The sequence below is a fragment of the Narcine bancroftii genome, chromosome 4 (genome assembly GCF_036971445.1).
Source record: "Narcine bancroftii isolate sNarBan1 chromosome 4, sNarBan1.hap1, whole genome shotgun sequence".
Classification (NCBI taxonomy): domain Eukaryota; kingdom Metazoa; phylum Chordata; class Chondrichthyes; order Torpediniformes; family Narcinidae; genus Narcine; species Narcine bancroftii.
The window spans coordinates 263,434,058-263,460,687 of record NC_091472.1 but is presented as its reverse complement, the minus strand read 5'-3'; the positions used below and the strand labels follow the sequence as shown (position 1 = coordinate 263,460,687).

Here is a 26,630-nt window from a genome sequence, read left to right as displayed (position 1 = left end):
AGATTCTATTTCAGTCCATTAATATAAATGTTCAAAATTCAACCCAACCTTTTCAAAACCAAAATACAAAACCTTGTTTCCTTTCTGACCTTAACCACCACAAGGTCACGTTTCCACTTATTTCCTTGAGTTATACTTGTGTAATCTGGGGGAGATTGACAGAAGCAGTGCAAATAGAATACAGGGATCAATATCAAAGTCATTTGTGTCTGCAAATTTACTCACTTCTGTTTTCCATAATCCGTGATGCTTGTTTAAAAAATGACTTCATAGAAACAGGACTGGCTGACAAACGTGGTCATGTTGCCTGGTTGATAGAGTGGGGTTGGTGGGCCAGAGATAAAAGCATCCATTCACAAAGCTGCCAAACTCTACTTGCTGTTTTAGCCACTCAGGTACCCATCAACTCCCTCACCCGACAATCTAATGGACACAACAATCCTCCAAAAACCTGGCAATGTGAAGAGGTCTCGAACTCACACACAAGCCCGAAATTATCAGCTGCTCAGTGCTGACAAGCCAACTACACCCTGTCGCTATTGCTGGAGTACTGAACAACTGAACCTGAAAACCCCATCGAAATTCAGTCAGGGTAAATGCTGCAGATCCAGTAGCCCCACTCACATCACTGGAGAACAAACCTGTTAGCTTTTTTAATTTAATAGAGTTGTTTCAAGTACATTATCATGTTTTGGAGTTTTTATTGATGGCTGAACATTTTTTTAATGTTTTAAAATGTAATGTGCATTTAATGCTGAATAATTTTTAAGTTTGTGATTCATGTTCACAATCTCTACAGCAGGCTTCACTCTCTTTCAAAGCATTTCAATGGGATCTACAGTCTCCTGGACCTGGGCTGCAACAAGTTTTTCTGAGGAACCCTGAATCTCATACCCTCTCAGAGCTGGTTTAATACTCCCTCTGATCCCTTACTCAATCCCATGAAGTTATGTCTATTGGCAGACAAAATTTCATCCAGTGATATCTATATTTTTGAATGTAAATTTAAAAAATGTAGACAATCAGCATGGTAACAGGCCATTTTGGCCCACTTTACACCCAATTAACCTACACCCCGGTAGGAAGAAAACAGAGCCCCCAGGGAAAAACCACACAGACTTGGGGACAGACAGGGCAGGATTCGAACCCCGGTCCCTATCACTGGTGCTGTAAAGGCACAGTGTTAACCGCTGTGCCAACCGTGCCTCCCTGTTGAGGTTTTTAAAAGAATTCCCCTTGACATACTGGAGAGGGAAACACCTCAATGACTCAGTTTCACTGAATCAATAATGAATATGTTTGAATGAATTTGAAATACAAACTCAATCAGAAATCTTGTACAAGTTCAGGCACACGTTTTCCAATTTATTGACTGTCACAGAAGTGGAAATGCATTGTACGCCTCTCCCAAATCAACTCATGTAGAACTTCGATCATGTCCCTCTTATTAAGCATATATTGAGACCACCATATTCCTGTTACTAGACAGGCTTTGAGGGGCATGGAGTCAAGGTGGGAAATAGAGTTGAGGTGAAGATTAGCCTCAGCACAATTAGGTCACAAATCAGGCTCGTGGGCTGTGTGGCCTACCCCCATTTACAGCTGGGTCCTTTACAGTTCAAGTCAACCAGAGTACCTTAAGGATTTCTTTGGTCCATCTCCTGTTCTAATCAAAACTTCAGATTATTTGGAGGGGGTGGAGTGATTGCATTGTACTTAGATTCACATATTAAAATCCAACCTGATACTTTTCCTTAAATCTTCAAAACTTGCACCATAGTTCCTTGGACCAATACCAAAAGCCCTTCCTTTTCCCCTTTCCAACTTCCCTGAATTATTTACAAAGATAGTAAGTTCCCAATCCTTCATTCCTTTCCATTCTTTACTGTTGCCACTCCACTGTGGTAAGCTACCAGATCCTTGATTCAGGTGCCGAGTCTGAATCCCCGTGGCGTCTTCTTTACCATTCTATAATATTTATTTATTTCATGCCATAGGCATATCCAGAGTATGGCAGCCAAGGCACATGGCCTGGGCGTCACTTGAAGGGGGCACCACTGTCCTTGCCTTGCCCGCCCAATAGCGAACTCGCGAGTCACTTAACAGGGATGCAGTGCGACCAGAGCTCGCCAGACCTGCACTCTGGCACTTCATTGGGCCACTCGGGGATCACTACAGCATCTCACAGACCTGCTCAGGGAGGTGGTGCTGGCTCAATGCAGGATCAATGGCCATCTTCACTACCCATAATCCCCCCACGCAGCTGGAACCACTCTACCAGCACCAGGGTAAGAGGAATGCCTGCCACGCAGCACCGCCCCCACCTCTTAGGATAAGCAAGGCAATGGGAGTTAGATGGGGGAAGAGTGACAGACATGGCTAGATAGAAATTTAGCTCCATCCATTTCCCCACCCCCACACAACTGATGCTCGACTGCCTCGGCTTTGGTAATCCAACCATATGGTGCCACTGCTCATCCCACCCACTACCACTCAATTTGGGAGCACGACCCAGCTGTCGGGAGCATATCATTTTGTATCAAACTCATTTCCTCGGGCCTTGGGAACCATGCTCTTCAGAATCATCCTCAGACAGAGAAACTGTCCCCCAAGAGGTAGGTAAGCCAAACCAAACCATGCCACCATGCCACAGGGACAAACACCCTCCACACGGCCAGAAAACACAAATAAATCAACATTTCAGAAGTTCAAGAAATGGTCCCCAGACACTTTGGAAAGTTTCACCCATGCTCTCGTATTTCATCCTGGTGGATCTGATGGACCTGTTTGGGGTGGGGGTAGGGGGGTGGGGTGGAGGGTTTCGGGACAAGACAAGGGGTCTGTGTACCAAGGGAGTGGGGACTGAAACAATCCCAGGATAGGAGCTTACAGCAAAGGGTAGACAAGTGCGAGTGCATTGATTGGACAGCCTGTCTGTCCCAGGACACAGTGTGCACTCTTCTCCCCATCCCTGCGTCCCTCTCTCTCTCTCTCACACCCCATTCTCACCTTCCCTCCCTCACTCTCTCTCTCCCCCTCTCAGGTGCTGGGTGACTGATATCTGGGATTAAGTCCCTGTAGAGTGGTCCCCACTCCCTCCTGGAATTAAACCCCATCCAGGATAGAGGGCCCCTTTTAAATCAACAGGTTTGTGGTTCTGTTCAGCAACGTCATAGTTTCATCATGGAGTACCACCCAAAAAGCACACAAGCCCTTAAAAGTAGCCTAAAACCCACAGGCACTCAGAATTTCCCATGGCCAATCTTCAAATCTAGTCCAATGGTCCAACTGGCAACTTTATTTTCCATTTTTTTTATAAATGACGGGGAGGGCACAATTTCAGGGTTTGCCATGGCCACTGTTTTACGTAGATATGCCATGGTTTCAAGCTCTTCGTGGATATAGTCTCTAGACCGCCTTTCCGAGAAACTCCCACATTGTCAAACCCTCCCAGATTACACTGGTGTAATGCAAGGAAACATGGCCTTGAGGTGTTCAGTTAGAAGAGAAGCAAGTTTTCTGACTTTAGTTTTGAGATGGTTGGGCTGAATGTGGGGCATCTAGTTTCATGGGTTCCCAATTTCACTCCCACATTATCCAAATATCCCCAAGAAAAGATTTAAGCTTTCTATGTGTTGCAACTTGCCCATTCTTCTAACCCAGTGCTGGTAATGTCCAACAAATCTCACATCCTCCTTCCTGCACCAACCATACATTAACCTAATTTAAGCAACCTGGGACAAATCGAGAGATTGCCATCTTAAATCTCACTTTTCAGTTCCCAAAAATCTTCCTGCATCTTCTTCATCATTTTTCCTCCTTCTCACAGCAACTGAGACTTCTAATTACAGTCCCTTACCCTATCACCAGTGGAAGCAGCACACCCCATAGCACTCACTTTGAAGAATGCAGGAACATTTATCCATTTTGTCCATGCAATTGTACACATTGCAGCTCAAACCCAATGTGAATAACTGGCCCAGTGTTCTCTACTTCACTTTCCCAGGTGTGATCTATGATCTTTGACACTGAAAACTGGTGTGAAAGTGCCACACTCCAGGGGATTCCTGATTTGCTTATCTCCATAGCCTGCTGAACGTTCACCCACTGTAACTACTGAATGGTTCCATCCTTGATCGGGGACTTCAGGAAATCTTTACCTCTATATTCCCTGATGTAACCTCGATCGTTCTCCTACCTCGGAAGCCTTGACCAACTGAAAGTGATTGTAACTTTGAAATTATAATCTCGGTCAAGAACGTACGGAATGGATTTAAATACAACTTACTTTTCACCTGCTTCTTGATGCTCTTGGTATAGTCCAGCCAGTGCTGCAACACAAAATATCATGGCACATTACCTTCTAAGTAACTGGGAAGACCAGGATGGCATAGCAGGAAGAGCAACACCTTTCCCATTTTCAACTAAAATCATTAAGGACAGTTAGTTACTTTGCAGCCAAGTACTCCTGCTGTAGCCCATGATTAAACTAGCAGACCACTTTGTTGACCACACCTACCGAATTCTGCGAAGCCAACATCAAAAGCCACAGCAACCACTTAAATCAACTGCATGAGACCGATTGACACTGGAGTAATTTAAATGCTTCTTCGATCTATCACTGTCCCACAGCATCCAAACTAGAAAGGTATATACATAAATTAGTTCTGACGCAAGGTTAGGGACTTGAAAGGAATTTATCGAGACAGAGCTCCAGTTACGTCTGACTTATTTAATGTCTGCTGTTTCATATTTCTAGTATTTCGAATATTCTGCTTTTGGCTTACAAAATATTTTTGTCTTCAGGCAAAGACAAACTATCACATTATTTATCTCTCCAGACTTCCAACATATCAGCCCACTTAAATATAGTTGCTTTATATCTAATATTTTTCTTGCAATAAATAGATATAAAATGGAGGAAAATTGTGAACTTTGCCAAAGGATCAGTAGATCCTTGGGGCACCACGGTTAGCATAAATGTTAGTGCCACACTATTACAGTACCAGGTTCGATGTCTGTAAGGAGTTTGAACATTCTCATGAAGCATGGGTTTCCTCCCTGTACTGTGGAATCCTTCCACGTTCTAAAGATGTACAGGGTCAATAGGTTATATTAGTCACATGGGTATATTTGGGAGACATGGGCTCATGGGCAAGTAGGGCTTGTTTCTGTACTGCACCTCCAAGTTATTTTTTTTTTTAAAGAAAAATAATTAGGATGGGTTGAGTAAAAGGCACCCAAACACCTTTGCCTGATTTACTATTTAAACAACAAAAGAAGAATACTGCCTCCCATTAATAACCAGAAAGAATGACAATTTCATTCAGGAAGCTACTGAAAGACTTTGTTTAAAATGGCCACACAGCACAGATAGCTTCAAGACATTAAAATAATTTGTTCATTTATCAAAAGATCTTCTTGAAAGGCATCTTCTTTCAAAAGCAGAAAATTAAACTGGGGGACAATAGCAACCCTTCAATTCTGCTGTTGCTTTGAATTAAAGTAAACATGTATGCTGCTCCAAGTAACACACCCTGGCAAGATCGTTGCCTGGCCTCTCCGCAGCAGTCAGTATTTCAGAAGAATGAAGCTGGCCTCAAGGTTTAGCATTCTCACATAGTGAAACAAACTCCAGCAAACTTGTATGCAGCTTAAATTCCAAACATGCTGGAGCATCTAAAGCACAACATTCAGATTCAAACTGTGCTCTAATTTTTTTTTTTCAATTCACTCAAAGCCAAGTGTTGTGGAGTGGGTGGGGGAGCCAACATTTTAAACTGGAAGTAAATTCGACTTCTTAGCTCTCTTGGTGTTAAATGTTCCCCTCAGCGGTGATGGACTGACTCTCTATGACTTGATACTCCTGCCTTTTTTCATCTCAGGCCTGGTTTCCTTCAGCTCCTCCACATTCCAGTGGCAGACATTTAAAAGCTCTCAGCCGGGACACCAACACACACTTTGTTTAGAGAATCATTGAATGCTCAACATAGAGCTATTAGCCTTTTCACATGAAACAGCTTTCGGTATTATCCGAGCAAATACAAAGCAGATGCTATAAAGTACTTTCAACATTGTGTGGAAGGTTAAATGGATTACTTACATTCACTTCCAAAAAAATATTTTGCTTCACAAAAGTGAATTATTAAAAACTTCTGCATGTGGCAAGAACATCAGAAGCAAACATCATCGATCCAGATCAAAAATTAGTGGAAGTTCATATCAAACTCCAATCCATGGAATCTTTCTTTGGCTTGGCTTCGCGGACGAAGATTTATGGAGGGGGTAAAAAGTCCACGTCAGCTGCAGGCTCGTTTGTGGCTGACCAGTCCGATGCGGGACAGGCAGACACGATTGCAGCGGTTGCAAGGGAAAATTGGTTGGTTGGGGTTGGGTGTTGGGTTTTTCCTCCTTTGCCTTTTGTCAGTGAGGTGTTCCCATAAGTTCAATAGAAAACACCAGGAATGGGGCTGGAGACAAGTGTATGATTTCCCTGCTTCTTCCATGAAAATTAATCAGCAGTAGAAAGAGTACAACAAGGGATTTGTCTATCCAGTTTTGTCTTGTCCAGTTTGGAGAGCTATCACCCTCAAAATCAGAAGCTGTAAAGTCCCAAGAAGAGAATGAGATTATCTCAGTTTTTGGACTTTCAAATATTTCTTCCTTCCAAATACAAACTAAAACCAAGCTTCCACTTCAGAGGACTTCGAACAGGTAGCTTGAAACAACTTAACAGGTTTTGTTTTTACTTTTCATACCACACAACTATATCGAAATGTAAAATATTCTGGCAGAATGGTTTACCAATCCAATGAAAGGATCAAGGGTCCGAGAGGAAGTTGTCTTAAATGGACATTAAGGATTGAGAGCAGTTGGTGCGATGCTTTTACAGCACCAGCGACCCGGATTCAAATCTGGCGTTGACAGTAAGGAGTTTGTATGCTCTCAATGGAACTTGCGTGGGTTTTTTCTGGGTCTCTGCTTTCATCCCATCCTCCAAAACATGAGATTGATAGATTAATTGGGTGTAATTTGTCAACATGGGTTTAAAGTTTATTCACACCACTGCAAAAGCCAATTTTGACCATTTAAACATTTACTGCCCAATTACCCAAATTAACCTACAACCCTGTATGTTTTGGATGGTGGGAGAAAACCAGAGCACCCAGAGGAAACTCAGGGAGAACGTACAAATTCCTTACAGACAGCGGCAAATTCGAACCCAGGTTGCTAGCACTGTCATTGTGTTGCGCTAACCGTTACACTAACCATGCCACCCATGGGCAAGAAGCGCCTTCTACCTCACTGCATCAGTATAGTTAACATTTTATTAAAAAAATATATATTTTTTTTTAAATGGTATAAATTGAACAGAGGATGCAAGTCTTGTTTTCACCTTCTGCATTGATAAAGAAATACCTTGGATAGGTTTGCCATTCTTCCCAAGCCTGCTCCCATACAAGTAAATACAAGAATGCATACCTAAACAAACTGAATACAATTAAAAGATTACCATTTCACTCTAAACAAAGTGAAAGAAAGTATACACAGGAATGCATTTTATCTCATCGTATGCAATGCAAAGAAGAATTCAAAAAGTGAAGTGCTCCATGCAATTTATAGCAGAAAGCAGCTAGTGGATGAAGAGGGGGATCTTACCGCTACTTGGGCAGAATCCATGAACCTGAGTCCAAAGTAATCTTTCTCAATGATGTCGAGATGGTACATGATCTGCTCAAACAATTCCTGGCCTTTAGCTTTTTTCTAAAAGAAAAGACAAGAAAATATCAGTGTCAATGCTCTAGAATCTCCTTTTAAGCATTTTACAATTTCAAAAGGAACATTTGTTTAAAAACAGCAAAATCTCTGCTATTCGGCATCTATGGGGATTGGTAAATGCCAGATAAGTGAATTGCTTGAGACTGCATGCTGCATGGATTGGCAAATCAATGGTGAGACGTGCCAATTTTAAACTTCTGTATTTTTTACCTATTTATTTTCCATGATTATTTTTTTTCCAGGTGTTTGGTTGCTTGAATTCCAGATTACATGGGTTTCACTGTACTGTCCATTTAATTCCATCGTGTTCAGTAACAATACAGCAATTTTGCTTCAAATTAAACATGATTGATTCTATTTTTTTCCGATCATCTAAGAAATTATTATTGACATATTTCTTCACAGTTGCAGCCTGGCCTGCTGAGAATTTCCTGTTTTCTCTTTTTATTTTGGTCTTCCAACATCTGTAGATTTTTGCTTTTAGGTCCCCATGCATCTCACAGGAACATCATCACAATGAGATCTTATAACTAAAGCTTAATCAAAATTGTATATTATAAGAGTTGAGGGGAGATGGAGAAACGGAAGTTTGTAAGAGAAATTCCAGAACTCAAGAAATTGAAACCAGAGGTCATTGGCATCAATCATGGAACAAAATTGGGAGATGCTTGAAACAAGCTCGTCCATGTACATCAAAAGGCCATTTCTGTTCCCTTGTGATCATGCATATTATTGATCAAGACCACTGTTTATCTGCACCTCTAATAAATTGTAGTGGCAGCTACACTGCTACTGAAAGAACACACAACCAGACAGGTTGAGCTCAGTGAGCAGAAAACTGGTTTATTGTTGACTGCCGGGCTAGACTTGTACTCCCAGCCCAGACCTGCCTGAGAACCATGCTGGGGGGCGCTGATGTTACTCAGGCATCACATGGTCCCCCAGCGTGGGCTTCTGAGCCTGGTGCTGAGAAAAAGGGGAAACCCCCAATGGTGCCATTTTGGCCTACTGCACCGCCGCGTGGATTACAAGCGGTGCCAGTTCGCCTGCCTAGTGCCATGCCGCCACACAGGACCCCCCCCCCCCCAGAACCAGCGCCAATGTACTTTTTAGCTGGGCGGCAACTCTTCTTGTGCTGGGCCAAATTCACTGGTTCGGTGGGGTCGAGGTGAGCTGGCTTCAGTCTGTCCACAGTAAACAGCTCCTGCCACCACAAAATACTATTTACCCTGCATTTGCTCCATGTCAATCAAAAAACTATTAGAGCATAGAACATTATAGCACAGAAAAGGCCTTTCGGCCCTTCCAAAAAAAGTAATGAACTCTTCCTGCCCCGTAAGCCTCTATTTTTTTTTATCCCTATGCCTAACAGCCTCTTCAATGCCCCTCATGTTTCCGCCTCCACCTGGCAAGGCATTCCAGGCACCCACAACTCTGTGTAAAAAAAAACCTTAGCCCTGATGTTTCCCCTAAACTTCCCTCCTTTCACTTTGTACGCAAATCCTCTGGTGTTTGCAATTCCTGCCCTTGGGAAAAATCCGCTGGCTGTTCACCCTATCTATGCCTCTCAGAAGCTTGTAGACTTCTATTAAATCTCCTTCACACCAAAGACAAAAGTCCCAGCTCTGCTAAACCTGCCTCATGAGACTTATTTTCCAATCCAGGCAACATCCTGGTAAATCTCCTCTACATTCTCTCCATAACTTCTACATCCTTCCTATAATGAGGTGACCAGAACTGAACATTAAATGTGTCCTCACCAGAACTTTGCAGATATGCAACATGACCTCTTGACTCTTGAACTCAATCCACCTATTAATGAAGCCCAACATTCAATAGGCCTTCTTAACTCCCTGTTCAGGAGCCTTGAGAGATGTTTGGATTTGAATCCTAAGGTCCCTCTGTTCATCCACACTCTTAAATAAACAACCATTAACCCTGTACTCAGCCTTCCGGTTTGTCCTTTCAAAATTCATCACCTCACATTTATCCGGATTGAACTCCATCTGCATTTTTCCACCCAACTCTGCATCCGTCTATATCGGTCTGATCTCGAAACTTGAACATCTCAATCCTTCCAGTCTCCAAACGTTCTTTGCAAATGTTAAACTGGTTTTATAACTTCCTGTGCTTTTGTTTCCTCAGTGTTAGCTCCAGGATTGGAGCATGTTATTAGATTTGATTAAAACAGAGAATGTTGGTGATATTCAGCAGGTCAAGAAACATCAATAGAGAGAGGAATGAATTTATATTTCAGTCAGGTTAATAATCTATTGTTGAAAGTATTCTTGCATGTGCAACTTAAAAGTGCATTCTACTCAGTCTGATACCAGGCGAGTCAAACATATGCTTTACGAGTAGGGTGTTGTCATTCAGAAAAAGAGACAAGAATGAAATTGAGATTGTGAAATGTGAGACTGATCAAAAGTTCCTCCAAATTTTGGGCATTGGAATGGAGTGAGAAGCAACATAAAACCAATGGCAATCTGAGTACAAAAGTATAAACCCTCCTTGAAGAAGCAGTGAACAACTGCAGTTCTTAGTTTTTCCTAACCTGCAAGAGTGTCAAGTGATTGCATTGCTGTCAAACACATCTATTGTGCCTTTCTGATCATCACTACTGATTGGACTCTGCAGTGGGATAGAATCCTCAAGTATTTCAGAGTGAACCTACTCAAACACAGCACAACCTGATCTGCCATGCATCATGCCATCTCTGGGTAGTGAACAGTGATAATGCACACCATTCCTGGCCATTAGCAAACACATGATGGAGTTCAGTGGTCATCTTGCGTACCGAGTGTTGCCAGATACAAACACCATTCGCACAGATCAAAGGCTCGTGTTCCCACAAGCTTATTTTTTTTATTTTTAGGAACACGCACACCAGAATCCTGGTGGATGAGTGCATCATGTCAGATGACTAGGAAACTGGGATACAATTCAAAAGGTTCAAGCCATTTCCTTCCTACCCATTCATTTTCTTTTTTGTTATTTTATGATTTATGTGCAGACACTTTCCACCATCAACAGATACATGGAAAGAAGACTGGGCTTTCAACAAATCTCATTTTGGTACAAGAACAAAACTCTCTCCCTGGACTAAACAAACAATAAGATCTTGCTCTCTTAACTTTTCAAAGGTGCAGATGAAATCAATGATAGACTGAACTGGGGTTCTCACACCTTGCAGATGCTCTCCCTTGGATCCATTGAGATTTTGCTGCTGACAGCTCCCAACACACTGCCATCATCACTAGTTTGGACACGCCATGAGGGAACATGGATTGCAGCAGCAGCAGAAAGAAAGTTGTAAACAATGAACCACAACCACAAGGAACAACTGAGTCAGGCTGAATGACCCAGTTGGGGATGATGGCGGCACCGCTGGAGCTGCTGTAACGGCAGTGCTGTCGCTGTTGGGGACCTGGGAAAAGTGGGGAGTGGGGACACAGTGACCCTGCTTGGGGTCCTACTGCCTAGTCCAACTGCTGACGGCTCTGTACAGGCTTTAAGCGGCCTGCAAAAGGAGCTGACGATGTTTTATTTAACATCCTGTGGCAGTGTCTGTGTTCGGCAGTAGCCTGAAGGGGTTGCAATTCTAAGACAGCAGCAGTCTAGCACAGGGCACCAATAATGGGAAAAGGAGAGAACACTACCCTTCCCTCCCCCTGTTGAGATGGAAAAGCAGAGGAAATAACTCCAAGGATGGTGACCATGGTGGCGGACTTGAGGGGCTCCGTCGCTGAAAGACAGACAGGTGGCGAGCTGTTGGTGACTTGTGGGTAAGGAACTCACACAGGCTGTGGGCTGCTGGCAACCTGAGGTCAAAAGAGTCACAACAGCCCAAGAGAACCAGGTATCAGAACTCGGATTCAAGAGGATCCTGATAGCAAGGAGGGTTCCTGAAGGGTCCTAAGTGCTGAAGACTTCCTCATTGTGTCAGAGGTTTGGATCTGGGCTCGGGTTTGAAGTGAACTAGAGTTTTGTATGGCTGCAGGGGTCGCAAGCGGGCTGGAGGAGAATTCACGGACACAGGAACTCTGGGAGAAACTTTCTTTTGCTTCTCTTTCTCTCATTGTAAGAGCCATTGGGCAATGATAATGGCAAATCTTTGTCTGCCTTATGGCAGAATAAAGGAAATTTCATGTAATATTCCATTCTGTTCTATTATATGACAAACAGTATCTGACATGCTCTTAGTAATGGGAGTAGTTACATAGAGAGTACATCTAGATGGATTGAACAGCTCTCGGAACAGGTCTTCGATCCTGTGCAGAATTTCCACATTCTTCATGACCACGTGGATTTGTTCCTGGCACTCCAGTCTTGTCCCCATCCCAAAGGTACTCTGGTAGGTTCCTTGATGACTGTAAATAATCTCTTACCATGGGTAACTGGCAAAAAGAACCAAAGGAGAGTTGATAGACAGGTGGGGAATAATCTAAAGGAGAATGAGATTGATGGAATTACTCTAGCAATAGCCTGTAAAGACCTGATGGTTGAATGACCTTTTTCCATGCTATAGGCAGAGTGATTTTGTATAAATTAGCTTGTTCATTGTCAAAGTATACCTGGAAGAAGGGTTCTTCCACAAGCAGTCCAGCATGTCAACTCTAACATGCATATCATTATACAAAGTAGGAGAGCAAGGGCACCATTACAGTGTAATGTTACAGAGATAACGTCAGGTTCATTTATGATCCTGATGGCTGCAGGGAAGGAACAGTTGGTGGGTGATATCGCACTCTTTATCCTTTCCTCCTCTCAGGGAGGAACACATTCCAAAAGTGGGATGGGTCCTTCAATGTGCCAGCTTCCTTTTTTAGGCAGCATTAAATACTTTTGGAATTGGAAGGGTGGAAGGTTTGCGTGATGCTCTAAGGTTCCCTCACCATCTTCAACAACCACCTCCAGCCTTGGGCAGAGCAGGTCCTGTACCAGGATTTAATGAGGGATATGGGGCTCATGTCAAACATCCTTAGCTTTCTAAGGAAGTAGAGGCATCAATGTGATCACTCTCTCTTTGGTCAAATCAGGTACCTACTGGTAGCCCCTCCACCACCAGACTCCTCAACATCAAACTCAATCAGTGACTCATTTAAGGACTCTTACTTGTGCACTTTATTGATTTTTTTTCTCCCCATATTACACAGTTTGCTAACATTTCTTTACATGTGTATGTTGTGTATTTTTTTTAAAGTACACACTACCAATAAGTGATAATTCTGCCTCGCCTACAGGAAAAACAATCTCAGGGTTGTATGTGATGCAATGTATGTTCTCTGATAATAAATATGAAATACAACATTGTACAGGAGTGAAGGGACCGTTGAAACCAAATGAGACTGCAATTATTTGCTTCCTTCCCTGTAATTGCAGTGATGCCATAAGAAGGTCAGCAAACACAGAACAGAACAAACTCCAAATCAATCTCATTAAAAGCAATAGGGCAAATAGAAACAATGTTTCTTTACTATTAATTCAAAAATGGCTCAAAAATGTGATCTAGCAAATAACTCTCCAGAAAAAAAATCATTGTGTAATCCAAAAGCATAATTCTTTTATGTAATACAAAGATATTTGTTCAGCTTCATGGAGCATACAAAGACTACCTCATATTTGTTCAGTGCATTGGAAATCTAGCCAAGCTTTTGAAGGAGGCACAAAAGCCTCAATGTAAGACCTTAATGAACTACGGTCCAATGCTGCAGCATGCAGCGACAATGGGAAGCTGGTTTTCTTTACTCCATTAAAAAAAATCTCATTCCATTTCTTTGCAGTCACCCGCAAGTCATGCCAACAATAAGTAAAAGACAAACAAACAAAACTGGGTGGTTTTAACTCACCAAGCATCAGCTCAAAGTAAAGCCACTAGTGCAAGGAAAAGACATAGGTGCTCCCATTACACTGTTAAACAAAATTAAAATTTTAACAACTAGACCCACATAAATGCAACGCATCACATTTGAATCAACCATGTGACATGCGCCCCCTGATGATCGATTATTGTCAATAGCTGTAGATTACACGAGGGCTGTCTTCAGGAGAGTGAATCTCAGGAAAGCACATGATTCAGATGGAGCACCTTGCTGTGTACCAAAAACTTGTGCTGACCAACTGGCCAGTGCGTTGACAGATATCTTCAACTTCTCACTTCAATAGGACAAGGTACCCACCTCTTTCAAACAGTCTTCAATTGTACCAGTGCAGAAAAACAGTGTGGTCATCTGCATCTATAGTATCTTTGTATCATCTGCAAATTTAGCCACAAGGCAATCAAAATCATTTACAATGTAAAAAGAAGTGGCCCCAACACTGACCCCTGCAGAAAACCACTGGCAACCAGTCGCCAAATAGAATAGGATCCCTTAATTTCTACTCTGTTTTCTGCAGATCAGCCAAGGTTCTACCCATGATTGCACTGCATTATTCCTCACGAGAGATTGGTTCCACAACTGGTATTTCTGCAGCGTAGGTTGCTCAAGCAACTGGCTGAAGGAATAGTATGATCACGATAAAGAGATTTCATACACATTGTGCCTTAAAATTCTTTTTTGCTGCAGCTGAGCAAGTACTTTGTTTTTTTTAAAAAACTACAATTGTATGTAATAAATTAAAAGAGACGATAAATACAGAAGATAGATAATATTTAAGGTTTCTTGTGGAATGAACCACAAATATCTGTAGACCTGGAGATTGAAATAAAAAGACAATTAAAAGAGATAATAAATACAGAAGATATATAATATTTATTGTTTCTTGTGGAATAAACCACAAAAATCTGCAAACCCTGAAATTTAAATAAAAACACAATGCTAGAGAAACTCAGCAGGTCAAACACCTTATACATCAAAGATAAAGATATGTTTGCAACATAAAGTACACAGTTTAACTGGTGAGCTGCTTCTGCATTGTGTTTTTACTACAGTCTTGTGCTGGAGTAGTTTATGATTCATGTAGTAAGGGAAGATTCAAGAGTCTGAGAGCTGTTGGAAAGAAAGTTCTTGACCTAGTGTTACGAGCCCAGAGGACCCCAAAACTCAGCAGCAATAGATATTCACCAAGACAAATGGTTACTTAAACAAAAGTTGCTTTCAATTATATTTAAACATGAAAACAGAATCACACTTTAACTTATCACTATTGACTTAACTAACCTAACTTAACCCCTTTCTAATTCTAAGCGCATGTGTATGTAATGTGTGTGTAAGTTCAGAAAAGTTCTTTGATTCACAGTCCAATCTCACTTCTCATTCCTCCAAGTTCATTGTTTGCAGGCAATTCTTATACTATGCACAGAATTTAACATTTATAAAGTTCACCAGGCTTTGGTGCTTGATTAGTAAATGGTTACCACTCAGGAAGGTTCTTGTCGGTTTTCAGAGAGAGATTTGTTGTTTGCTGGACACCCACAACTGATTTCTTTTAATCAGCCACATCAGTGTCTTGCCGAAGAAACTTGCCCCATCAGGGTTTTCCAGATGATTACCTCTTTCTTTCAGGTCACCACAAAGTTCCTTTTTGCTTCTCTTATTTCAAGTGGAACATTAGGCACCCAGTCCTCTCCTCTTGAATGAACCATGAGGTTCATTGACCAGGCTGAACTAAGCACTCACAACCAGTCTTCCAAATGGGATTTTTCCACAAGCTTTCCAGCTTGTCCTGTTCCAGTGCCAGATGCTGCTGCTGACTGTAACACTGCAAAACTGATCTCTCTCTTTCTCTGAGAAAAGCCTGTTTGACTCTCTCTGCTTGCAAAACCACATGACCCTCTTAGAATAGCAAGCTGCACTCCAGACAGCCTGCGGCTCTGAACTACTCCTCCAATCTCTTTCATATGTTGCTTTTCAAAACAACAATCCATTAGTGAAGTCTCTTGGGCATTTCCCAGTTTTTGCAAAGGCCCTCATGAGCTGCCTTATCTAGCTTGAGCAAAACTCCAGTATTTTAAATGAGATCGTTTTTAAAGTGTTTATATGTGACCAACACTAAAAAAACCCACCCCAATTAACTTCCAAAAACATATCGATATACAATACAAACACAACATAATCTGTCACACTAGAGGTGCTGGTCTTCAGGCTTCTATACTTTCTGTCCAAAGGTAGCAGTGAGAATAGGCTGTGGCCAGAGTGATGAGGGTCCTTTATAATGTTGGCTGTCTTCTTAAAGCAAAACTTCAATGGTTGAGAGGATGGAGCCCGAAATGCCTTGGCTTTTTTTGTCACCTTCTGCAATCCTGGGCACTCAAATTAACAAACCAAGATGCGATGTCAAATAACCACCAGCCAAAACATAGCCACAATCCGATCCAAATAATTAACATACTATGTAATGGAAGTGAATGGTCTTGGGAATCCTCAGCATTAACTCTAGATCCCAATACATCTAGTGATTTCTTTGGAGACATTTACCCTCTCCAATTTACTTATCCACCACGAAAGAGAAAGAAACCATGTAAAAAGGAGAATCGAGTCTGTGACAAAACATACGAGAGCATAACAGTGAACATGACAGCACAGCCCACGATGACCTATAGAGACCTACTTCACAACAATCTAATTTTTCTCTGCCTCTCACCCATAACCCTCTATTTTTCATTTATCCGTATGCCTATCAAGAGTCTTTTGAATGTCCCTATTGTGCCATCCTCCACCACCACCACTGGCAATGCATTCCAAGCACACATTAATCTGAGGAAAAATCTTACCTCTGACATCTCCCCTAAAATGTCCTCCATTCCCCTTAAACAGATGTCCTCTTTGCTACCATCTAAAGAAAACATGATGAGAGTTTATGCTTGGCATGGAGAAGTAAATATGAAAGTGCACAAGAACAATAGTTTCATAAAATAATTGTCTCATCTTTTGGTGTCTGCTTCTCCCTTGTGGCTCAGAATAGCGAGAATGGGTCTTTGATTCATGGAAATAGCTGGGTGAAAGAAAGGTCATTTCAAGAGAAAACATACAAATTGCTGGAGGAACTCAGCAAGATGAAGGGCTATGGGCCAAAATGTTGATGATCTTTTGCCTCCTATGGATGCTGTCACACTCAGAGTCCTCCAATATTTTGTGTTGATTGTTTATCAGCATCCGTGGTCTTTCATGATTCATCATTTACAGAGGCTGGGGTTTTTTAAAAAACATGAGTCATACCACTAAGATGGAACAGGTCAGTTCCTCCCAATACTGCAGCCATACCATCAATCAACACACTGTCAAAAAAACAGTGGAACTTGGAAGTTAGCAATCATCCTATAAAAGTGGAGGGAGGGAAAAGTCCCACATCATTACAGGATGTTGCAGTGCATGCACAGCCAAGAACCATGATGTTTTAAATTTAGACATACACAGCACAGTAACAGATTCTTCGGGCCCATGAAACCATGCCATCCATTAACCTACAATCCCTGTACATTTTCAAGCTTGGGAGGAAACCTGAACACCCGGATGAAACCCACACAGACAAAGGGAGAACACACAAAAGCCTTACAGATACCCCCAAATTTGAACCTGGGTTCCTGCCATTGTAACAGTATTGAGCTAACTGCTTTGGATCAAATCCATAGCTTCTCACGAGTCCAGATTGGAAGCTGCTTGGGTCAAAAATAAAGGCCTTTCCTGCTGAGGGGTCCATCACACACTGGTTGTCGATTAGAGCCTTTAGGTGCAAGACCAAAGGAAACTTCTCAGTACTTGCTCCCCATGAACATCCTACCCAGAATTGTGCCAGCTACAAAAGAGATTATATCTAAGTATGTACAGATTAAATTATCCTTTTATTCAGGCATATGTAAATTAGGACTACGAGTTGCTTGAACTTTCTGCACCAAGGCCAGCATGGAATGCGAATGTGTCAGGAGGAATAGTGTTGCTATTCCAAAAATTCCAAGATAATACCAAAAATAACATTTTGAGTTAGGTTTGCCAGCACAATGGGTCAATAGACAATGAAGAACTGTATTGACAGGAATGCACAGTTCTGAAAAGATTGCCCAAGGCGATTGCTGCAGCAAAGTGCTGAGATGTCTCGAAAAGGAAAGGTGACCCTAAATTTGTAATTGGAATATGCACAATGAAAAATTTTGAGTAAGGGGTAAATGGTATAGAGGTTGAAAAGGGACAATAGACGACTTCCCCTGCCCCATTTCTGTCTTTCCCCACCCATTCTCATCTCCCTCTGGTTCCATCCCATCCAGATTTCACCCTCCTTCCCCACTTCACCTTTCTCTTGTTCCATTCCACCCTCCTTCCCCACTTCACCTTTCTCTTGTTCCATTCCACCCTCCTTCCCCACATCACCTTTCTCTTGTTCCATTCCACCCTCCTTCCCCACATCACCTTTCTCTTGTTCCATTCCACCCGCCTTCCCCACATCACCTTTCTCTTGTTCCATTCCACTGTTCTTCCCCACTTCACCTTTCTCTTGTTCCATTCCACCCTCCTTCCCCACATCACCTTTCTCTTGTTCCATTCCACCCTCCTTCCCCACATCACCTTTCTCTTGTTCCATTCCACCCTCCTTCCCCACATCACCTTTCTCTTGTTCCATTCCACCCTTCTTCCCCACATCACCTTTCTCTTGTTCCATTCCACCCTCCTTCCCCACATCACCTTTCTCTTGTTCCATTCCACCCTCCTTCCCCACTTCATCTTTCTCTTGTTCCATTCCACCCTCCTTCCCCACTTCACCTTTCTCTTGTTCCATTCCACCCTCCTTCCCCACATCACCTTTCTCTTGTTCCATTCCACCCTTCTTCCCCACTTCACCTTTGTGTCCATCTAGTTCCATTTGCCCACAGCTCTCATTATACCAGTATTATCACCACCTTCTCTTCTTAACAGATTGCAACACTGGCAGCCTTTGCCTCTGCCCAGACCTTCTGACTTTTGCCTCTGCATCAGCACACACCACCCTGTTTGCCTCATATTTCACCTGACCCCTTTACCCGTCCAGCACCTGCCAATCAACTGCACCCATCATTCATTCTTTCACCAACCCCCACTGTCCCCTGACCAACCCCTCGGCCCTATCCACATTACACCAACTATCTGCATTCTCACTCCTGAAGGATTCTGGCCCCAAACACAGACAATTCCTTTTCTCCCACTGATGCTGCTTGATTCGCTGAACATTACAGAATTGTACAAGCCCTTTGGGCCTCGATATGGTGCTGATCTACATATTCTTACCAAAAAAAAACTAAATCCTTCCTCCCTCACAACCTTCTACTTTTCTTTCTATGTGCCTGTCGAAGGTTCACTTAAATGTCCCATTTGATCCAGCCTCCACTACCACTTCTGGCAAGGCATTCCCGGCAGCCACAACTCACTATGCACTAAACTTACCACTGATGTCTCCCCTACACTTTCCTCCTTTCATTTTGTACAGATGTCCTCTGGTGTTTGCTACTCCTGCCCTGGGAAAAAGGCACTGGCTGTCCACCCTATCTATGCCTCTCAGAACCTTGTGGACCTCTATTAATTGTTTACTGTACCAAATTCCAGCATTGTGTGCATCTCCAAGGCAATGATTAACATGGTGTGCAGTGTTGGTCACCCAGCAACAGGAAAGATATTAAGCTGAAAAGGGTGCAGAAAAGCTTTACAAACAGTACTGATGGCCTTGAATGACAAGGAGAGGCTAGAACTTTACTTCCTGAAGTGCAGAAGGGTAAGAGAGAACTTCATAAAATCATGAGAGGCATAGACAAGGTAAATAGTCGTGTTCTTTTGGTTCCCGGCAGGGTAGCAAATCTAAACTAGCGGGCACTGATTTAAAGCGAGAAATGGAAAGATTCAGAAGGGACTCAAGAGGCACTTTCTTCACATAGAAAGTGGTGGGTTTATGGAAAGAGCTGCCAAAAGAAGTGGTAGAAGCAGGACCAATTGTAATGTTCATAAGAGATTTAGACATGTAATAGATTGGAAAGATTTAAAAAAGATTTGGGTCTACAGCAGGAAAATTTGAATTAATTTGGTCATCATGGACACGTTGATTTGAAGGGCCTGCTTCCATAAATCAATGACGAGGCCTGTATACAAGTGATTTGTTTCAGGTCTCCACCCAAACTACTTCTCCACTCAGGTAGTTCATTCCTCTCCATTGTGCTATTTCATCAATAATTAATGGACACACTCAGCCACTCTTAGCTTCTTATCCTACCAAAATGCATGCGCTCTTCAATATGAACATCCCAATCTATATCATGCAGCCCCTCGACATGGATATCAGATCATTCTAATTTTTATTTCCACTGTCAGTTCACTAGTTTTGTTTCAATTTCAATGTGCACTCAAATATTGTAAGGTTAAGGCAGAAAGAGGTGAGGAGCCTACCCTGTGAAGTTATGAGGCGTAGGTTGGTCCTCACCTTCTTTCTGCATCAAGTAGATTATCGTTTGCAATTTCCACCCCCTTTAACAAGGTTCCACTATCAGACACACCTTCCCCTCCACTTTCAGCATTCCCTTCACAATTTGTGGTCCACACTTCTCTCAGCACCAATCATTAGCCTCATTATGTCACTGTCTCATTACTGTAAAAGATCCAATCGGTTCTTTCACCTCTTCCCTTCCCACCAAACAGTCTTCCCAGGTGAAGCAGTTGTTCGCTTGCACTTTGAAGGGAGCTTACGGTGTTAAGAGTTCATAATATGATCTCCCCCACGTACCACAAGCCAAACGCAGACTGGATAATCACTTTGCAGAGCACATGCATTGGGTGCACTGGGGCGATTCAGAGCTCAATGATACTGTCCAGATCAATTTTCCATTCCCACTCTGACCTCCTGCATTGTCACAATGCAAGCTTGAGGATCAATATCTCATGTTCCATCTGGCCACATTGTAGTCTTCCAGACTCGTTATCAAATTCCACAATTTCATGCAATTCATATTCTCTGTCTGTACCAAAATAGGTAGACCATCCACCTGTGCAATTGCTGCAGTTTTCCCCTCTCCATGAGCAGAGCCTGACCCTCTGGACATGTCCTGCAGTCCACAACTTTGTCTGTGTTCTTGCTCTTCAGCTGCCCTCATTTCATCACCTTCATGCATACAGGATCACGTTCTCTCCCCAACTGCTCCCATTAACCCATCAAGCAAATGGTCATGCTTATTTTTCGTAGTATGTGCACATGCATGTGTGTGTATATATATATATATATATATATATATATATACACACACACACATTAAAATATCCAATTTTCACTTTCTTGATTTTATGTGGTTCCTAAATTGATTGCACAAAATACATAACTCAATTAATTCATCACTCACACCCAATACTTCTTGAAGTATTGACTTTCATTTCTGAAAGATAAATGTATCCCCATAAATATTTTTCTACTGATGACATCACCAGAGAAAGAAATCTACAGGCCGCAAACCCAGGCAAGGATGACACAAGAGCTTTGGTATGTAGCAGGCAACAATGTTCAGGATCAGTCAAGATAACATGCCATTTAACATTCCTACAACCATCATCACTCTTAACCAAGTTTAACAGAGGCACCCAGGAGGGAATGGCCTCAACAGTTCGTTTAAAGCAGATTTTCGACACCCAATATATAAAGAAATGGAGAAAACCAAACTGTTTTTACAATCATTGAATGAACTTAACTTTAAAATGTTAATGTTTAATAGCTAAAGAGTTAAAGAAACCTGCAAGGGTTAGAGAGCAGAAAGTTGGGCCAAAATGAGATGCTTGGCAATCACACATTTCCACACTGCCTATACTCAAATTTGCATCAAAAGATGTTCCTTTTTAACTTTATAGGGCATGAGTGTCACTGGCCAGGCCAGCATTTAACACTGATCCACATTGCTCTTATCAGTGATTAGCTGCTTTCCTGAACCACTGTCGTCCTTCTGACAGTATGGTCCGGTGTTGATGCATTTAGCTGGTAATGGAATTACGAGGATCGACTTTCAGGACAATCAGCCCTTAGCTCTCGAAATGGAAGTGGCTGCAGGGGTTTGGTAGTGTAAAGATTAAATTCTTCAGTAGGTAGTTATTACAGTAAAAGTCCAAAAATCCAGATGATAGAAATCCAGACCACCCGGGAATCCAGTCTCCTCAAAAACTCTCGGCTGAAATCTGGTCCATCCCAGAATCCAGATTTCTTGAAAAATGTGGCTTTTGCATGTGTGCATGCATAAGCACCGATGCAGAGGCAACAAGCAACCATGTGGAAATGCAAGAAATAATTATTTTTGTATTTTGTATTTCATATGAAAAATGTTTCATTAATAAACTATCAATATTTACCCATTTATTATCCTTAAATTTAAAATTTAAAAATACTAAGAATTTGTAAAATCCAAAAATCAACCCCTGAACAGTCCAAATTTTCTATCTCCATATCCTATAACTATTTCTCCTCCGCATTTTTAGTCTAAAGGAAAGGTTTCAACCTGAAATGTTGACCATTCTGTACAGAGTGCTGGGAGGAAAGTTTAGGGGAGACATCAAAAGTTTTTTTTTAAAAGAGTTGTGGTTGCCTAGAATACATTGCCAGGGGAGGTAGTAGAGATTGGAACAATAGGAGCTTATAAGAGGCTCTTAGACAGGCATGTGGATCAATGAAAAATAGAGGGTGATGAGGTAGGGAGGGTTAAGATTTTTTTTGCTAGGTATATATAGATTCACACAACATCATAGGCCAAAGGGCCTATACTATGCTGTAAGGTTCTATGTTCTGTTCTTCTCTCACCAACTTTCTCCAGCAGACTGTTTTTTTTTGCTCCAGATTGGCATCCAAGTACACCTTGTAATGTTAACAGAGCCACAAATAATCTGCTGGAGAAACAACAACAGGTCAAGCAGCATCAGTGAGAGATAAAGAATGGTCGCTGTTTCGGGTGAGAATTACGAGGATGGAGTACAAAAGTCAGGAGGTTTTGATACAATTTTACAAGACACTTTTACACCATGAGTACTACAGTCATGATGGTGCAGAGAAAGGTTGGATATGGATGAAGATGGTGACATGCATGGAGAAGGTCAGTAGATTAGGTCTGTATTCACTGCAATTTAAAGGTTAAAAAAGGTGATATTATGGAAATCTAGCAGGTGGTGAAAGGAGGTTTCCATATGCGGGGCTATCTAGAATGAGGGAAGTAGTTTCAAAATACAATGTCACCTACGTAATGGTGGAGATGTAGGGGATTTTCCTCTCCCAGAGCATGAAGAACTCTGACACTTTTTTTTCCCCAGACATCTACAGAGCTAGAGTCATTGAACGTATTCCAAGCAAGTTACACAGACCCTTGAAGTACAAGGTCTCTGGGGAAAAGAATGAAAAAGTAGAATAGTATTTCCGGCTCGAGGCCCCCATTCCTTATAATCTTGTGCTGTTTAGGGAAGGCATTCACTCTCCTCTTTATCCTTACCTACCTGACTCCACAGACAATCCATACAATTACAACTATCCCCTCACTTCAGAGGCAATTAGACGGATAATAAATGTCTGTGTCTCCAGCCATGCTTACAAGCAGGTAATGAATAATTATTAAAAGTGCTCAACAGTAACATTTTCTTTTTTCCTGAATAAAATCACAAGCACCTCTCAAAGTTTAATTAAACCAAGATTATGCTCTTTTAAGCCGAGAATCTGCAAGCACTTAATTAATTTGCAAATATTAAATCACTGCATGAGAAAATACAACTTAAGTTCAATTAAAACACAACCTGAAAGATTTGCCAAACTGCTGAGATCAAAGAACTGCTGCAGCTCATTTCAGGGCACACTCAGAACCCCTTGGGTTCAAACTGCTCCTCAAATTGGACCACAAAAATCAAAAGCAGTGCAGCACTGGGAGGATGGCTACAATGTCATCCTGGTCTACTCACTTCACACCCATGACTTGGTATGACAACACCACCATCTACAAATTTGCTGACATGAAAATACCACAGCAGTGAGTTGTATAAAGGAGGATGATTGAAAACTTGGATGAATGGTGCACCAACAACCACCTCACACTCAGCATCACCAAAACCAAGGAGATGATCATTGACTTCAAAAAAGGAAAGCCAGAGAAATACAATCCAGTAATCATTAGGGGATCAAATGTGGAGAGAGTGAGCAAATTTAAGTTCTTGGGAGTCATTATCTTGGAGGACATTTCCTGGACCCAACACATCAATTGCATCGTGAAGAAAGCATGTCAGTGCCTTTATTTCTTAGGAGTTTAAGGAGGTTTGATATGGCAAATTTCTACAAATGTGTGATGGAAAGTGTGCTGACTTGGGGACATCAATCCCCCCAAACACAAAACCTTCCAAAAGGTAGTCGATAAAACCAGACATCACAGACAAAACCCTCCCCACCGTAGAGTACATCTACAGGTAACACTGTCATCAGAGAGCAGCAGCATTCATCAAGGAACCACACCACCCAGCACAAACTCTGTTCTCATTACTACCATCAGGAAAGAGGTACAGGTGCCACAAAATTCACACCACCAGGTTCAGGAACAGCTGCTACCCCTCCACCATCACACTCAACAACAAACTCAATCAGGGACTCATTTAAGGATTCTTACTTTTGCACTTTGATTTTTTTCTCTGTATTTCACAATCAGCTGGTTTACATTTCTTTATTGGTTTAAATGTGCATATTGAATACAGTTGTTTTTTTTTCGCACTATCAATAAATGGCAATTCTACCTGGGCCTCAGGAAAAAGAATCTCAGAGTTGTATGTGATGTTATCAATGTACTCTGACAATAAAATTAAAATCTGAACATCACAAGTCCCATGCTGTAAGTAAGAGGATAAAAACAAGGCCACTCATGAACTTTGTGGAAAATAGGAGAATAATCCCAATGTTACCAGCTGCAGTGAACTGCGATTCACTGGTAGTGTGTTGTGCTGATGGCTGGCTCCGCCCTCATCTGCTCACATATAACCATGGTTTCCCGCCTAAACCCAGAACCCTTCTGAAGACGACTGTGAACTAGCCTATAGTTATAAGCTAATAAAAGCGTTTGTTCTCCCTCCAGTTGAGAGAGCTTTTATTCGCGTTACACCAGCTTCATTTTTCTGAGCCGACATGATTGAAGAATGAATTTTGTTACCACATGGTTGCATTTCTAGCCTTGTTGGGGAATTGGATCCAATGGAGTGACAGCACTCCAAGTTGATTTTAGCACAATGGGATCATAAAAATAAATGAAAATGAAAGTCTGTGCTATATTTCATTAAATAGAGATACCAATGGTATCAATAGAATCAGAATTTTATTGTCATGAACAAGTCACGACGTTCAGTGTTTCGTGGCATCATCATATTGCAAACATTCATATTATAACCATCTCACAGCATTACTAAGAAAAATAATCATGCATGAAAAGTAAGGCAGTGTCTGGTTCACTGATTATTCAGGAATCTGATGGCAGCCAGGAAGAAGCTGTCCTTGTGCCATTGAGTGCTCGTCTTTGAGAGGGCATGGTCTGGGTGGTGAGGGTCTTTGAGGATAGAGGTTGCTTTTTTAAGACACCGCCTCATGTAATACCCTTGATGGAGTGAAGTCTGGTGCCTGTGTTGTTGCAGGCAAAGTTAACAACCCTCTGGGGTTTATTCTTGCCCTGAGAGTTGGTGCCTCCATACCATGCAATGATGCAACCAGCCAGAATGCTCTCCATGGTACAAGTAGAAGTTTACAAGAGACTTCGGTGACATACCGAATCTCCACAGACACCTTACAAAAGTATAGCTACTGGCGAGCCTTCTTTGTGATTGCATCAACATGGAGGCTCCAGGACAGATCCTTAGAGATGTTAACACCCAGAAATTTGAAGTTCTTGACCCTCTCCATTACTGAACCCTCCTTGAGGACTGGGTCATGTTCCCCTGACTTCTTCCTGAACTCCACAATCATCTCCTTGGTTTTGCTGACATTGAGTACAAGGCTGTTGTCACTACACCATTCAAAGAGCTGATCTATCTTCCTCATTGCCGTTTGTGATTCTGCCAACAACTGTGTTGTCATCAACAAACTTGTAGATAACATTGGAATTGTGCCTGGCCACACAGTCCTGGGTGTATAACGAGTAGAGATGTGGGCTAAGCAAACATCCTTGGGGTGCACCTGTGTTGATAATCAGTGAGGAGGAGACATTGCCTTCAATTTGTTCTGACTCTTGTCTTCTGATGAGAAAGTCAAGGATCCAGTTTCAGATAGGGGGGTACAGAGGGGGGGGGGGGGGGTACAGGGGCCTACAGTTTGTAGCTTCTTAACCAGAACTGAGGGATTAATGTTATTGAAGGTCAAGCTGTAGTTGCTGAAGAGCAGCCAAATGTATGAATGGCTGTTTTTGAGGTGATCCAGAGCTGAGTGGAGAGACAGTGATATTGTATCTGCTTGGAGCGATGGTGATGATAGATGAATTGCAGCAGGTCCAGACCTTTGCTTAAGTATATGATAATTTTGGACATGACCAGCCTCTCAATGATTTCATCACAGTAGTAGAGCTACATGGGTGGTAGTCATTGAGGAAGCCGACACAACTCTTCTTGGGTATCAGGATGATTGTTGCCCTTTTTGAAGCAGGTGGGAACCTCTGACTGCCACAATGAGAGGTTGAAAATGTCCGTAAACACTCCAGCTAATTGGTTGGTGCAGATTTTCAGTACTCTGCCAGGTATGCCATCAGGGCCTGAAGCCTTGCTAGGGTTCACCCTCTTGAATGATGTTCTGATGTTGCCCTCAGAGACAGATATCAAGGGTCCTCAGCCTTTTCAGGGATTCTAGTAGGCACTGTTTGGTTCTTCTTCTCAAATAGGCAGAGAAGGTGTTCAGTTCATTGGGTAGTGAAGCATCGCAGCCAACTTTAATGT

At 42.1% G+C, this 26,630-nt stretch overlaps 1 protein-coding gene across 7 annotated transcripts in view; it reads right to left on the bottom strand.

The window, feature by feature from the left end:
• Nucleotides 1–26,630, bottom strand: part of epb41l5 (erythrocyte membrane protein band 4.1 like 5) — a 208,660-nt gene that overhangs the window by 142,544 nt on the left and 39,486 nt on the right. For 5 of the 7 annotated variants that reach the window (XR_011356619.1, XR_011356621.1, XR_011356620.1 and 2 more), the window contains exons 2-4: nt 16,493–16,554; nt 7,660–7,764; nt 4,289–4,331 (exon numbers count right to left, since the gene is read on the bottom strand). Coding sequence is in view for 4 of the 7 variants with exons in the window: in XM_069934871.1 (XP_069790972.1) it covers nt 4,289–4,331; nt 7,660–7,764; nt 16,493–16,554 (210 nt within the window). In the remaining 3 variants the exon portion in view is untranslated. Of the gene's footprint in view, nt 1–4,288; nt 4,332–7,659; nt 7,765–16,492; nt 16,555–19,130; nt 19,198–26,630 lie in introns of those variants that run through there. The other 2 variants (XM_069934875.1, XM_069934874.1) reach the window with 2 other exon arrangements.